Raw genomic sequence first — 16,885 nt, 5'->3', positions numbered from 1 at the left:
AAATGAACCACCACTAACTTGCCACCCATCTTTAAAATTTCCCAACTGATTTCATTCTTATTTTATCTATACCATTGAAACTCTAACTCTCTGGACTATTTTGAAGCAAATTTCATCCAGATATATTATTTCATTACTATAATAGTAAGATTAAGGACTCCTTTTTAACATAACCATAATATCAGTTTCACACATACCCCAAATTAAAAATAGTTCTTTAATATCATTAAATGTTCTCTCAATGTTTTGAGATTGAATTTCCTGAGATTTGCACATCTATTTAGAATTTTCTCCCTATTTTGTTATAAACTCAGATTAAATGACCCTTTCGTCTATTTTTAAATTATTTTAGAAATGCATGATTTTTCTTACGCTGCTAGTTCTAATCTTTTTTTTTTAAGATTTTATTTTTTTATTGGAGAGGTTGAGTTACAGACAGAGAAGGAGAGATGGAGAGATAGGTCTTCCATTCTTTGGTTTACTCCTCGAATGGCTGCAACAGTTGGAGCTAGGCTGATCCAAAGCCAGGAGCCAGGAGGTTCTTCCAGTTCTCCCATGTGGGTGCAGGGGCTCAAGGACTTGGGCCATCTTGTACTGCTTTCCCAGGCCATAGCAGAGAGCTGAATAGGAATTGGAATAGCCAGGACTCAAACTGGTGCTGCAGGCGGAGGCTTAGCCCACTACACTACAGTGTCGACCTCTAGTTCTTTGTTGTTTTTTTTAAAGATGATATTTTATTTATTTTAAAGTCAGAGTTACACAGAAAGAAGAGAGGCAGAGAGACAGAGAGGTTTTCCATCCGATGGTTCACTCCCCAATTGGCCACAACGGCTGGAGCCGCACCGATCCGAAGCCAGGAGCCAGGAGCTTCTTCTGGGTCTCCCATGTGGGTGCAGGGGTCCAAGGACTTGGGCCATCTTGTACTGCTTTCCCATGCAAAAGCAGAGAGCTGGATTGGAAGAGGAACAGCCGGGACTAGAACCAGCGCCCATATGGGATGCTGGTGCTTCAGGCCAGGGTGTTAACCCGTTGAGCCACAATGCCAGCCCCGACCCCCTAGTTCTAATCTTTCTACTGGGTGATGTAGACATCACCTTCAAAATCAAATATCGCTCAACAAACCTAAAAAGACATCATTATTTTCCTAGTCAGTAAATAACAAATTTTAGTCTAACCTTGACTGTGTTCTCTTTCTGTATATTCAGTCACCACATCCTGTTGATTTGTTAATGCCTCTTAAATTCCTTCCTTCTTTCTATTGGCCTCATTCTAGTCTAGGCTCCCATTTACCAAGTACAAATATAGAGCCTTATGATAATAACTGATTTCTCCATATATACCAGACTTTGATTCTTCCAGGCTCTCCTTTGTCCTCTACCCCCACCACTTAGCTCTGTAAAACACACATCTTTATAGTATTGTTTCTCTGCTTAAAAACTCCCATCATACTCATCTTAGTTTTCAAGATTCTGTGTCATCTGATCCAGAACTATGTTCTTTGGTCTTCTCTCTGAAGTACCCAGTAAAAACCATCTTGTGGCCACACTGACCAAATAAACATTTACTTTATACTCATACACTATGGATATTTTAAGAGTCTGTTAATAGTTCCTTATACTATGCAAAAAATTTCTCTCCATTTTCTATTTTTTATCCAAGCCTTACTTGAAGACCAGTTCAAGAATCATATTCTTCCTGAAACTTTCCAACCTCCAGAGTTCTTACGACTGTTTATCATCTTAACATAGTACTCTACCCACAGTCTGTACTCAATAGATGTTTGATGATGATTATTCCCAGGATGAGCAATCATTCCATTTGCCAAGGGACTTTCTAATGCCTTTTGTCATGGCATCCTATTTGGTTAGTGCTCCCTTGACTTTCAGTGTCCTAGTTTGTACAATCAATTTTATATCATCAAAGGAAGCATTTGGGGCAGTTCTTTTTTTTTTTTTTTTTTGATAGGCAGAGTGGACAGTGAGAGGGAGAGACAGAGAGAAAGGTCTTCCTTTGCCGTTGGTTCACCCTCCAATGGCTGCCGTGGCCGGCGCGCTGCAGCTGGCGCACTGCGCTGATCCAAAGGCAGGAGCCAGGTGCTTCTCCTGGTCTCCCATGGGGTGCAGGGCCCAAGGACTTGGGCCATCCTCCTCTGCACTCCCAGGCCACAGCAGAGAGCTGGCCTGGAAGAGGGGCAACCAGGACAGAATCTGGTGCCCCGACTGGGGCTAGAACCCGGTGTGCCGGCGCCGCAAGGCAGAGGATTAGCCTAGTGAGCCGCGGCGCTGGCGGCAGTTCTTAATTGGAGTGCCTGGTTTGTGTCCTGGCTCCTCCACCACTGACCCAGCTTCCTGCTTAGATGCATCCTGAGATGCAGCAGTGGCTTTACCCACTGTGCCTCAGCGCTGGCCCCTAAAATAGTTTTGTGGGTTTTTTTGTTTTGTTTTGTTTTGACAGAGTTAGACAGTGAGAAAGACAGAGACAGAGAGCAAGGTCTTCCTTTTTATGTTGGTTCACCCCCCAAATGGCCACTACGGCCGGAGCTGCACTGATCCGAAGCCAGGAGCCAGGTGCTTCCTCCTGGTCTCCCATGCGGGTGCAGGGACCCAAGCACTTGGGCCATCCTCCACTGCCTTCCCAGGCCACAACGGAGAGCTGGACTGGAAGAGGAGCAACCAGGACAGAATCCAGCACCCCAACTGGGACTAGAACCCGGGGTGCCGGCGCCGCAGGAGGAGGATTAGCCTGGTGAGCTGTGGTGCCGGCCATAAAATAGTGTTGCTTTTTTTCAGCATCCCCAAAGGACACCTGCTAGTTGCAAGAAGTTACGTTCCCTTCCTGTTCTCTTCTCCACTCACCACTGCTAGACAACCACTACTTTTTATCATAAATTTAGTTACTCTAGACATTCCATGTAAAAGCTGTCACATAATATGTGGTATTTCATGACTGCTTTTTACTTAGCACACTGTTTTTTGAGGTTAATTCATGTTTTAGCATTTTTATTGCTTCATACAATTTAAACAGAACACAAATGATAAAGTAGAAAGTCAGTCAGTCATGGAGTTGGGGTTGTGTTTCCTTTTTTGTTGGTGGTGGTGGGTTTTTTTTGTTTGTTTTTTGAAAGGCAGAGTGAGATAGAGAATACACACACACGTGAGCACACATGTCCAAAGCTAAAAGCCAAGAACTCCATACCAGCCTCCTACATGGGTGGCAGAAACCCAAACACGTGGTCCATCATCTGCTGTCTACCACAGTGTGCATTAACAGGAAGTTAATCAGAAGTGGAGTAGTCGAGACTTGAACTGGCACTCTGATTTTAGGATGTGCATCTCCAAAGTAGCCACTTAACCCACTGTGCCACAATACCTGTCCCACAAGTTTCCTTTTTTTTTGATAGGGAATATCTAAAAGGCTGTAAAGATACTTTGTTAAAACATCTTACTTGCTATGTTATCTGCAGTGGGAGTACTTGATTAGTCTTTCTACCAATACTTAAGGAAGATTTTCTTTGAAGAATTGACATTTAAGCTGAGACCCAGTAGAAAGTAGGAATGAACTGGGTGAAATTGGGCAGGGGAGGGTGAGGTAAGTGAATAGTAGAGTTGAGCTCATTTTTGGCAAAGGGACAAATGCACAAATAACCTAGAAGCAAAAGTGTTAGGCTTGCCAGAAATAGCAGTTGGTTCCATATGGCTGTTATTTAGAATTGGGTGGTAGAGGAAGGTGAGAAATGAAGCTAAAGAAATATTGTAACAGTTAGATCATCTATTGGGTCTCAAGGGCTATGGGTGCCATTTTGGGAAGAAACCCTAACCTAAGGGCAGTAGGAAACTGGTATGTAATTTTTAGCAGAGGAGTATATGTAGAGTCAGTTTTATATATTAGAAAATACTTTAGCTGTAGTATATAGAATGGATTGGAAGAAAGCAGAGGGTTTTTGCATTATTTTTGTTTTTTTAAAGATTTGTTTATTTATTTGAAAGTTGGAGTTACTGATGGGGGCTGTGGGGCAGGCAAGAGAGAGATCCACTGGCTCACTCCCCAGATGGCCAAAACAGCCAGGGCTGAGCCAGGCCAAAGCCAGGAGGCAAGAGCTTCAGCTGGGTCTCAAATGTATACAGCAGGGGTCCATACACTTGGGCTATCTTCCACTGCTTTTTCCAGGCCATTAGCAGGGAATTGGATCAGAAGCAGAGCAGCTGGGGCTCAAACTGATGCCTATAGGCATAACAGGTAGTGGCTTTTTCTGCTCTGCCACAATGCCAGCCCCTAGAGATTTGTTTTAAAGCTTTATGTATTTGTGGAGGCCAGTGTTATGGCATAACAGGTTAAATCTCTACCCGTGACACCATTATCCCATATGGGTGCTAGTTTGAGTCTTGGCTGCTCCAATTCCAATGCAGCTGCCTGCTAATGCACCTGGGAAAGTAGTGGAAGATAGTCCAAGCCTTTGGACCCTTGTACCCAGATGAAGTTCTTGGTTCCTGCTTCAGCCTGGCCCAGCCCTATTCCTGGCTGTTGAGGGGCCATTTGGGAAGTGAACCAGCAGATAGAAGATTTTCTCTCTGTCTCTCTAACTCTGCCTTTCAATTAATCTTTAAAGAAACAAAACCCCAGTTACATATTTGAAAGACAGAGTGACAGCGGGGTGGCAATGGGCATAATATCATCTGCTGGTTCATGCCTCAAATGTCCTGGAACTCCATCTGGGTCTCCCACATGAGTGACAGAGCCCAAGTACTTGGGGCATCTTCTGCTACTTTCTCAGGCACATTATCAGGAGTAAGATTGGAAGCTGAGCCTCTGGGATAGCTCCTGCTGCACCATAGTGCCAGCCCCTAAAACCAGAGATTTCAAATTTAAGACAATGCCTATTTTGTTTGTTTAGAAATTGTTTCAGTCATAATGTTGTCCAAGGAATTTTAGAATCAGCTTGTCATTTTCTCTAAAATTATTTGCTATGAATTCTGTTGATTTTTTTTTTTTAGATCAGTTTTCAGGAATTAGATTCTTTAGATCAGTTTGTAGGAATTGACATTAACAATATTGATTCAGGTGTACAAACATGTACAAATATACTTCAAAAACTTCATGGAAAATGAGTTAAAAGCTAAGTTTATTTTGGTGTGAAGGTTTTGAAATCCATGCATACTTTGTTTCCTGAACTTTTGAAACACCTCTTTTTTTTTGTTTTGTTTTTGTTTAGTCTTAGCCTTAAGGGGAATTCACATTCATCATTAGTATTTTTTTTTTTCAAGATTTATTCATTTATTTGAAAGGCAGAGTTAGAGGCAGAGGCAGAAAGAGAGCGAGAGAGCTCTTCCATCCTTTGGTTTACTCCCCAAATGGCCACAATGTCCAGAGCTGCGCCGATCTGGAGCCAGGAGCCTCTTCCAGGTCTCCCACTTGGGTACAAGGACCTGGGCCATCCTCCACAGCCTTCCCAGGCCATAGCAGAGAGCTGGATCAGGAGTGGAACAGCCAAGACTCACCAGTGCACATATGGGATGCTGGCACTGCAGGCAGCAACTTCACCCCCCTGTACTACACCACTAGCCCCTGGAACACCTCTTGTATGATTGGATTTCATAATTTTTTGTGCCATAATACTCATTGTTAAATTCCATCTCCATGGATAGTGAAATACCCACGTTATACTTCTTTTACGTAAGTCTAACTTTGCTCAGCAGTGTTTCATAGTTTGCAGTATATGAGTCTTACACTTCTTTTCAGTTTATTCCTAAGTATTTTATTCTTTTTGATAGTATTGTGAATGAAATTACTATATTTTATCTACAGATTGTTCATTAGTAGTATGCAGAAATACAATTGATATTTTGCCTATTGAGCTTATTGTTTGTGACTTTGCTAAACCATTTATTGCTCTAGGTCTGCCCACACTCCCCACCCACCATTAGATTCCTACAAAGGATTTTCTAAATACAGGATCATATTGTCTTTAAAGATAGTTTTACTTTTTTCCAACTTAGATACCATTAATTTTTTTTTTCTTTTATTGTACTGGCTAGACACTGTAGTTGATTGTTTAAAAGAAGTGATGCTAATACACAACCTTACTTTATTTCCAATCTTGGGAGAAAGCATTCAATCTTTAACCATTAGCTGTATTTTTTGAAAGAGTTTGTGTAGGATTGTACATTTTTTCCTTAATATTATAATCAGTAAGTGAAAATATCTGCCTTCCTGGGAAGATTTTTAATTTTTAATTTTATTTCTTTTTATAAGTTTGTTCATATTCTGTATTTCTTCTGCTTAGTAATTTGTGTCTTTGTAGGAATATGTCTGTTTTATCTAAATTATCTATTTGGTTGACATAAGTTGTTTATGGTATTCCCTTAGAAATCCTTTCATTTTTGTAGTGTTTTCAAAATCTCCTCTCTTAGGCCGGCGCCGCGGCTCACTAGGCTAATCCTCTGCCTTGCGGCGCCGGCACACTGGGTTCTAGTCCCGGTTGGGGCGCCGGATTCTGTCCTGGTTGCCCCTCTTCCAGGCCAGCTCTCTGCTGTGGCCAGGGAGTGCAGTGGAGGATGGCCCAAGTGCTTGGGCCCTGCACCCCATGGGAGACCAGGAGAAGCACCTGGCTCCTGCCATCAGAACAGCGTGGTGCGCCGGCCTCAGTGTGCCTACCGCGGCGGCCATTGGAGGGTGAACCAACGGCAAAAGGAAGACCTTTCTCTCTGTCTCCCTCTACTGTCCACTCTGCCTGTCAAAAACAAAAACAAACAAACAAACAAACAAAAAAAAATCTCCTCTCTTTTATTTCTGACTTTTGTAATTTGTGATTGCTGTCTTTTTTATAGGTCATTGTAACTAAAGATATCAACTGAATAGACTATGTTTTAATTTCTTTCTGAAAATTTTTTTTGTTCATTTTCTGTTAAACTGATTTCTACCCTAAGGTTTATTGTTTCCTTCCATTTCACTGTTCTGAATTTAATTTACTTTTTCTAGTTTTTAAAGGTTGGGGTATTAGAGATCTCTTGTATTTGCCAATATAAGTATTTAAGCACTTGTTTAGCTTCATCATATAGTGGGATGTTGTGTTTTTGTTTTTATTCAGTTAAAGATAATTTTCTAATTTCCCTTGTGATATCCTCTTTGACCTATAAGCACTTACAAATATGTTGTTTAATTTCCAGATATTTGGGGCTTACTAGATTTCTTTCTGTTGTTGATTCTGATGTATTACATTGTAGTTGGGGATCATACTTTGAAGAACGTCAGTTGTCCTACATTTCTAAGACTTGTTTTAGGCCAGCACTGCAGCTCACTAGGCTAATCCTCTGCCCGCGGCACTGGTATCCCAGGTTCTAGTTCCAGTTGGGGCGCTGGATTCTGTCCCGGTTGCTCCTCTTCCAGTCCAGCTCTCTGCTGTGGCCCGGGAGTGCAGTGGAGGATGGCCCAGGTCGTTGGGCCCTGCACCCGCATGGGAGACCAGGAGGAAGCACCTGGCTCCTGGCTTAGGATCAGCGCAGCGTGCGGGCCGCAATGCACTGGCCGTAGTGGCCACTTTGGGGGTTAACCAACAGAAAAAGGAAGACCTTTCTCTCTGTCTTTCTCACTGCCTAACTCTGCCTGTTAAAAAAAAAAAAAAAAAAAAAAAAAAGACTTCATGGTCTGTCTTGGAGAATGTTCCATGTTTTCTTAAAATATATTCTGTCACTGTTGGAGTGGAGTGTTCCATAAATGTTTGTTCCATAAATGTTGGTTAAGTAAAGTTAATTGATAATGTTGTTCAGGTCTTCTATATCCTAATTTTCTGTGTAGTTTTGATGTATTGAAGTGTTCTTTCTTCTTTTACTCGTAGTATTTTTTATTGTCTGTTTTGTTTAATAACAGTATAACCATTGTAGCACTTTTATTTTCTCCCATTCTTTTTACTTTCAACCCATTTGTGATTTTTTTAAATCTAAGGTGTTTCTTTTTTAGAAAAAATATCATGGGATTATGTTTTTAAATTAAGTCTGACTGTCTCTGCCTTTTGAGTAGGGTGTTTAGTCCATGCACATTTAATAAAATTATTGGTATGGTTGGTTTTGTTTCTGTCATGTTTGTTTTCCATCTGACTTACTTGTTTCTGTTCTGTGTTCTTAACTGTGTTTTCAGTCTGCTGAGTAATTTCCAATCATATCCTGAACATTTGGGTATTATTGTGAGAGATTCAGAATACTATTTAGATGGGTTTTTAGTAGGGTTAGAATTCTTTCAAAACTCAACCACATTCTCTGACCAAGCAGTAATTTTGCACCAATATTATAAGGACCAAAGCCCTCTATTTTCAGACTTTTGGAGTGGTGACAGTGATACTCAAATAAGAGAACAGAGTAACAGTCATATCAGTGTACCCAGGGATTATTGAGTCATTTGCCTTTTCACCACTGTGGGAATGGGCAAGTTGCTTCATTAGCCTTTGTCTGCTAATTGGAAGAAAGAACATTCTCTGTTTCCACTTTGAGAGTAAATAAGTTGGACTAGGGAGAAATGGTTTATAAAGATAGGACTTGGTGACATGATTGGTAAAGGGAAGAAATAAAAAAGGATAATCCAAAATCACTTTTAAGTGTTTTGTTTTTGTAACTGAAAGAAATTATGGTGCCATTAACAAAAACAGAAAAAATACTTAGGGGGAGTTCATGGTGAGTGGAAGGATATTGTTTTCATTTCATTGATTTTGAATTTTTGATACTTTATTCATTTAGTTTATAGTAGTCCCTGTATTTTAAAAGATGTTAAAAGTACTGGCAACTTTTCTAAAGACAATTTTATCAAAATGCAGTTTTCATCCTGTAAAATTTACCCATACCTGTGTAGTTTACAGTACCACAAAATTCATTGATAGTTCATTGAATTTAGCATATTTATACTATAAAAGCAAATCATCATTACCATTTAATTCTAGAACATTTATATCACCATAGAAAGGAACCTCATTCACATGCCTACTCCCAGGCCCTAGGCAACCACTACTTATTCCCTGCTCCATGGTATTTTCTACACATTTCCTATGAATGGAATCTAACAATATGTCAGCATGTGCTCTTTTGTGTCTGGCTTCTTTCATTGAGCATGATGTTTTTGAGGCTTCCCCATGTTCCTTGCACTTTTTGACATGAGTTTTATAACCAATGATAGAGGAATTTCCAAAGCAGGGATGCTGAGGTAAAGATTTGTTATGCTATATTTGCAGTATTTAAATTGTAAAGAGAGTGAACCCGTTGAATTTCATTTTAAATTGTTAATAAGTGGCTTTATAAATTGCAGTTCTGTTTCAAAAATGTTTTTGTCCAAACAAATATGGATTGTGGACTTCTTTGGTCATTTACCTTATTAGTTTTGATTATTTTGATCAAAACTAATGTGACGAGAGAAAAGAAAAGGGATGGAGAAGGTCCATATTTTCACTGCTTGTACTATTGAGAATTATTTATTTAAATAGTTATACCGAAACAGCATTTAATATTATTTTCTTAGCTTGATTAGTATAAAATGTGGAATTACTAGCTCTTTTCCTTCTTGGGGCATCTAACTATGTAGATATATCAAAGCATAATTTGGATTACTTCATAAATTCTACTTAACATATCTTAATTTGAAAAAAAGCTCTCTATAAAATCAAGTAACTATTCGCATTTTTTATACATGGTCACACTTCAAATAAATTAACAACAACCAACATACTCCAGACTAATACGAGGACAAACTGTGAAGCAGAAAATTTAAGTACACCTCTGTCACTTACTGCTCATCTTTTTCCTTCTGCATGCCTTCCCTAAGAACTTATGAAATACTGCCCTCTTCTTGTCTAAAATTGAAGTAGTTTCATAAGTTGATTTACATTAGATTATTAAGGATTTAAGCAATGCTTTTCTTTGATGTACTGTTTGAACAGAAGAGCACAGAGTGGGTACTGCTTAACTAAAAGAAGTGCATCACTAATGTTCCATTTTTGTCTGAGTTTGTAGTGGGAAGGAAAATGGAAACTGAAAAGTGAGATATTTAAACTCTTCCTTCTGCCTCGTAGGCTAGATTCAATGATATGGGTATATTAGAGATTTAGCTAAACACTATAGAAAACAGAATAAACTACTGGAAAGATGAATGTTTTCTCTAGGTTTAGTTTTGAGAGTAAAAGAGAAAAATAAGACACATTTTAAAATGTGTCCTTTCATATTGCTCTAGTACTTGAAATTTGAGTTTATAGTGATGATTATAATATTTTTTTCCTATGCACTAAATAGATTCGGGTGATTTTAAACAAGCACCATCACTTTTACTGCTCTCCCCCACAATCAATCCCAAAGGATCTCTGATACAACCTTGTGCTTAATAATGAATGTTACCCTTTTGGTTTTCTTCTAGGCTTTATTCATCACCAAAGAAAAAACTTACACCAATGCAGAAATCGGTTAGTCCATTAGTTTGGTGCAGGCAAGTTTTGGATTACCCAAGTCCTGATGTTGAATGTGCTAAAAAGTCTCTTATCCACAAACTTGATCAAACTATGTCAGGTATGTCTGTGATTTTACTTGGAAATTTATCTCTTGCTTTCTTTCATCAAAAAAGACACAAATATTGAGTGGTACATTTTAAAAAAAGAAATTCCTTATTTGGTAGCATTTTTAAAAATCTCATTGTGCATAGCATCATGAGAGAGTTTTTGCCATGTACACATAACCCTATTCTGTTATTTACTCCCTGAAATAATGAGTTTTTTGTGATCAGTTTTTTCTAATACATGTTAAAACAAGTAATTATTAAAAATAAACAATTTTTGGTATTGTCTAAAGTCATCTCACATACTGCACTTTGGGAAAACTCTGATATAGTAAAAAGATACAAGTAGAAATCAAAAATTCTTCCCAGTATTCAACTTCTGTGAATTCAGTTTTCTCATAAGATGGTATACACCTCAAGGGACTGACATGGTGGCATAGTGGATAAAGCTGCTGCCTGCAATACCAGCATTCCATATGGCCAATTTGTGTCCTAACTGTTCTACTTATGATCCAGCTCCCTGCTAATGTGCATGGAAAAAGCACTGGAAGATGGCCCAAGTACTTGGGCCCCTGCTTCGCATGTGGGAAACCTGGGAGAAACTCCTGGCTCCATCAGCCTGGTATAGCCCCAGCCATTGTGGCCATCTTTGAAAGTGAACCAGTAGATGAAAGATCTTTCTTTCTCTCCCTTTCTCTCTGTAACTCTGACTTTGAAATAAATAAAGCTGCTTTTTAACTTATTTTTAAAATTTTATTTAAGGTATACAACTTTCATATATTTCATGTACACAGATTTAGGAACATAGTGATACTTCCCACCTTACCCTCCCTCCTGCCCAATAAATAAATCTTGAAAAAAATGATTCACCTTAAAAAGTTATTTTAAGCAGTAAATAATAATATGTTATGAGGGGCTGGTGCTGTGGCCTAGTGAGTAGGGCCACAGCCTACAGTGCTGGCATCCCATATGGTCACCAGTTCTAGACCTGACTGCTCCACTTCCAGTCCAGCTCTCTGCTATGGCCTGGGAAAGCAGTGGAAGATGGCCCAGATCCTTGGACCTCTGCATGTGTATAGGAAACCCAGAGGAAGTTCCTGGCCCCTGACTCAGATGGCCCAGCTCCAGCTGTTGTAGCCTTTTGGGGAGTGAGCCGGTAGATGGAAGACTTCTCTCTCTGCCTCTGTCTATCCTTCTCTGTAACTCTGACTTTCAAATAAATAGATCTTAAGGGGGGAAAAAAATGTTATGAAAGAGCCTAGCATGTTTTCTGACTCAGAGTAGGTACTCAATATTTGTTTCCTTTCCTTGTTATGTTTTTTTTCTAACTTAACATTTCAGATTTCAATTGCTTTTATGTTCTTTTGTTTATTAGTATTCGCCAAGCTGACAAAGTGTGTCTGTGGCTATTTATGACATTTCATGTAGCATACTAGTGTGGGTTGAATGTAGGGGAAATATTACTGGCATTTTCTTGGTTTTTCTCTCAGTCTCTTTGAAGACTTAACTGTTTCCTGAAGTACTAAGATAAAAAGATTGCTGCATGAGTGGTAATCCTAGGGTTTTGTTTTATGTGCTTATTTGGCAGTTATGTACTTAAAATTGCTGCTTTTAACTTTATTATAGAAATATGTGCCTGTTGGTTAAACTGAAAACGATCAGATGAGTCAGAGGGGAGATGAAACAGTTACACTGCATATACTACAGCAAAGTTTTTTATAAGGAGTAACAGTAGTTATATGCAAATAACTTATAAAATACAGAGTAGCTGATCTGAGTCTGTTTTGCACTAAAAATCATACTTCTGTGTTAGTACGTCTTTTTTTTTTTTTTTTTTTTTTTTTTTTTTTTTTTTTTGACAGGCAGAGTGGACAGTGAGAGAGAGACAGACAGAGAGAAAGGTCTTCCTTTGACGTTGGTTCACCCTCCAATGGCCGCCGCAGCCTGCGCACTGCGGCCGGCGCACCGCACTGATCCGAAGCCAGGAGCCAGGTGCTTCTCCTGGTCTCCCATGGGGTGCAGGAGTATGTCCTTTTGAAGAAGCAGTAGACTTTATGTAATTTTCAAAATGTTTTATATGTATAATAATTTGTCTTTAGAATTATACGTTGGGTCTTGATTTAAGTTAAGTGTAGACAAGCTGGTAGACTACTTGAAATACCTGGAAATTTTCTAACCAGTTTCAGCAAGATGACATTAAGACATTTATTAAGAATATTCCTAGTGGGGCCAGCACTGTGGCACTGTAGCAGAAGGCTAAAGCCCCCGTCTATAGTGCCAGCATCCCATATGGGTGCCAGTTCGGGTCCCAGCTGCTTCACTTCCAATCCAGCTCTCTGCTATGGCCTGGGAAAGCAGTAGAAGATGGCCCAAGTCCATGGACCCTTGCACCCGCGTGGGAGACCTGGAAGAAGCTCGTGGCTCCTGGCTTCAGATTGGCACAGCTCTGGCCATTGCAGCCATCTAGGGAGTGAACCAGCAGGAGAAAGACCTTTCTCTCTCTCTGCCTGCCTCTCTGTAACTCTGCCTTTCAATTAAATAAATAAATATTTTTTTAAAAAATTCCTAGAAATAGTTTTCTTGCACTATGAGAATCTCGGGAATAATATAAATATGATTTATAATTCATTTAGGACTTTTATCATTCAACAGTGAATGTTGAGGATCTAGCCATTTTTCTTAACTCTGAGAATATATCAGTGAATATAACAGATCAAAAATGTGTTCCTTCCTGGAGTCTATATTCTCATAGGAGGAGTAAGATAATAAACATATGAAGCAGGTTGGCAAAGTCTTTCTGTAAAAAGAGCCAGGTAGCAAACAGTTTATTCTTTGTAGGCAGTAAGGTCTTTGTTGAGATTATTTAACTTTGCCCTTATAGCAGTACAAGAAACCATATATACTACATAAATGAATGGCCATGGCTATGTTATTATAAAACTTTGCAAAACGAGATGGAGGCCTGTATTTGGAGTGCAGGCTATAATTCACCATCCCATGGTATAAAGTGTCCTAAGGAATAGGAACTATTAGCCATTGGTAACTAGCAACTTGGACTTCAAAGAGAAAAGTAAAGTTATTGTACCTCAAAAACAGCAATTTTGAGTGAGTGACTTGTTGTTCCACTATAACAAGGATATTAAAGATTGTAGAATTATGTAAATGAGGTAGCTACTCTTTTTTTTTTTTTTAAGATCTATTTTTTATGTAGTTGAAAGGCAGAGTTAGAGAGGTAGAGACAGAGAGAGGTCTTCCATCTGCTGGTTTACTCCACAAATGACCACAGCAGCCAGAGCTGAGCCAATCTGAAGCCAGAAGCCAGGAGCTTCTTCCAGTCTCCCATGTGGATGCAGGGGCCCAAGGACTTGAGCCAAGTACATCAACAGGGAGCTGGATCGAAAGTAGAGCAGCAAGACTCAATGCCGGTACTGCAGGTTGGGACTTTAACCTGCTGTGCCACAGTGCTGGGCCTCCCTCCCCCTTTTTTAAAAAGATTGATTGATTGATTGGAAAGGCAGTGTTAACACACAGAGAGACATATAGACAGAGAGAGAGATCTTCCATCTTCTGGTTCATTCCCCAAATGCCCAAAAGGGCCACTCCAAAGCTGGGAGCCAGGAGCTTCTTCTGGGTCTCCCATGTGGGTGTCAGGGACCCAAGGTCTTGGACCATCTTCTGCTGCTTTCCCAGGCATATTAGCAGGGAGCTGGTTCAAAAGTGAATTGAAATGGCGCCACAGGGGATGCAGCGCCGAAGGCTGCTACTTTACCCGCTATGCCACAATGCTGGCCCCTAGGCAGTTATTCTTGAACCAAAGGTATAATCAAGTACCAGATCTATTTAACAATGTTCAAACTTTAAAGTGATATGCACAGATTTGGTCTTTGTAATCCTAAATCCTAATTCCAAGGCTTTTGTTTTGTTCTGTTTTGAAAGGCAGAATGGATAGTGAGAGAGACAGAGAGAAAGGTCTTCCTTTTGGTTCACCCTCCAATGGCCACTGTGGCCGGCGCATCACGCTGATCCGAAGCCAGGAGCCAGGTGCTTCTCCTGGTCTCCCATGCAGGTGCAGGGCCCAAGGACTTGGGCCATCCTCTACTGCCTTCCCGGGCCATAGCAGAGAGCTGGCCTGGAAGAGGGCAGCCGGGACAGAATCCGGCACCCCAACCGGGACTAGAACCTGGTGTGCCGGCGCCCCAAGGCGGAGGATTAGCCTATTGAGCCTCGGCGCTGGCCAGGATATTGTTTTTTAAAAGAGTTTTTTATAAGGTAAACCTTTTTTAGAACTTAAGTTTTGTCCAAATATAGTGTTAACAGTTTCTACTCCATCACACCTAGCTCCCTGTTACAGTAAACTATCACTTGTTGTGAAGTTTTATTTTTTATGTTAGTGCATTATCTTTTTTAACCCTCCCTGCTGTCTTCTGTGTTCTTTGAAGGTTTTCCTATCTCTTCCCATCTTTTTCTTTAATTGTAAAAATTTATATAACATAAAATTCCCATTTTCAGCATTTAAAAATATACAGCTCAGTGACATTAAGTACATCTACACTGCTACGCAACTGGTACCCCTGTCCATCTTCAAGTGGACAGAGCTTTTCATCCTATACTAAACTTTTTCATCATCCCATACAAAATTTTTTGATACTGATGAAAAACACTTAACTTCTGTCTACCTACACCCTTCCCTTTTGCCTAATCTTTAAGTTTAGATTGCTTCACATTTCTCTCTTGCCTCATGTCTCTCTGTTTTGATGTTTTCATCAATTCATGTAGTCCCCCGTGTCATTTCTTTCTTTCTTTCTTTCTTTTTTTTTTTTTTTTTTTTTTTTTGACAGGCAGAGTTAGTGAGAGAGAGACAGAGAGAAAGGTCTTCCTTCTGTTGGTTCACCCCCCAAATGGCTGCTATGGCCAGTGCACTGCACCGATCCAAAGCCAGGAGCCAGGTGCTTCTTCCTGGCCTCCCATGCAGGTGCAGGGCCCAAGCACTTGGGCCATTCACTGCCTTACCAGGCCACAGCAGAGAGTTGGACTGGAAGAGGAGCAACCGGGACAGGATCCGGTGCCCCAACTGGGACTAGAACCCAGTGTGCTGGTGCCGCAGGCGGAGGATTAGCCAAGTAAGCCGCGGTGCCAGCAGTCGTTTCTTTTCAAATAGTCTCATTCATTCCCGTAGTTTTTATTGAGACTTGTTATATTATCAGACTTGGAAAAGGGTAGGGCATGCATGATAAAGAAAAATAAATACTATACCTGCACTCATAGAGTTTATCCCCTAGTAAGGGTAAAACTTACCAATGTGAATAATCTTTATAGCTGATTATATATAATTAAAATGATAATTAATGCTTTGGAATTATCAGCTTTCCCTCAGGAAGTGATGTTGGACCTGAATCCTAATGCTTAAAAAAAATTTAAGTGTGCTAAGGAGGGAAAAGAAAGGAGGAATGGACATTCCAGATAGACAGAATAACATTTGCAGAGGAATAATGGAAGAGACCATGGTATATACGAGGAATCAGAACAAGCCTGGAAGGTGGGAGAAGAGTAAGGAAAGGATTGACATGAGATAAGGACAGAAATAGAGATAGGAAGTAGACTGTGTAAGGCCTTTGTAGAGCATGTTAAAGATTTTGGACTTTGCTGTAAGAGCAGTAGGAAAATACTGAAGTTTTATGGGCAGGAAGATATGATTGAATTTGTTTTTTGGAAAAGTCATTCCAGCAGTAGAATGGAGAGTAGATTGTAGAGGCCCAGTAGTGAATGTAGGATTCTTTTGACAGGTTTGATAATGATAGTTGGGGGTGTAGGAAAAAAAGTTTTTCGTGTACTCTCATACCACAGCAATCTACATAAAAGTCTTCTGTGACCTCAAAAGTTATGGAGATTTTCCCAGCATCAAGCAAGCAATTCTACAGCAGACACCAGCTGGCTGTACTGTCAGCCAGTCCACATCTGACATCTACCTGGAGATAGTATCAGATCCCGTAAGTTTAGGGTTCTATTCTACAGTATTGTCTCCCACCACACCCATTTCAAATGGCTATTCCAAGTCTCAGGTAACCTGTGCTTCTGACCAACTCATTGTAAATGGACCTATTAGCCCCTCCACAGACTTGGTAATATGCCAGAGTGATTCAGAGAACTCAGGGAAACACATTTACCAGTTTGTTATAAAGGATATTGCAAACGATACAGATGAAGAGATGCAAAGAGGACGAGACATGGCACACTACCCTCCAGGAATCTCCAAATGTTCAGCTGTTTAGAAACTGTGGAAACTATCCTTTGGTATTTTTAAGGGGACCTCACCATGTAGCTATGAGTGAAGTGGCTCAGTGGGTTAAGCCACTGCTTCCAACACTGG

General features: G+C 40.2%; 1 protein-coding gene across 2 annotated transcripts in view; it reads left to right on the top strand.

Moving 5' to 3' along the window:
• Nucleotides 1–16,885, top strand: part of SLAIN2 (SLAIN motif family member 2) — an 87,916-nt gene that overhangs the window by 20,029 nt on the left and 51,002 nt on the right. For both annotated transcript variants that reach the window (XM_062213102.1, XM_062213103.1), the window contains exon 2: nucleotides 10,384–10,532. In XM_062213102.1, the coding sequence (XP_062069086.1) occupies nucleotides 10,384–10,532 (149 nt within the window). The remainder of the gene's footprint in view (nucleotides 1–10,383; nucleotides 10,533–16,885) is intronic.

The sequence above is a fragment of the Lepus europaeus genome, chromosome 16 (assembly GCF_033115175.1).
Source record: "Lepus europaeus isolate LE1 chromosome 16, mLepTim1.pri, whole genome shotgun sequence".
NCBI lineage: Eukaryota > Metazoa > Chordata > Mammalia > Lagomorpha > Leporidae > Lepus > Lepus europaeus.
Note: the sequence above shows the minus strand (reverse complement) of the source record. Positions and strands in the feature narration are given on the sequence as shown.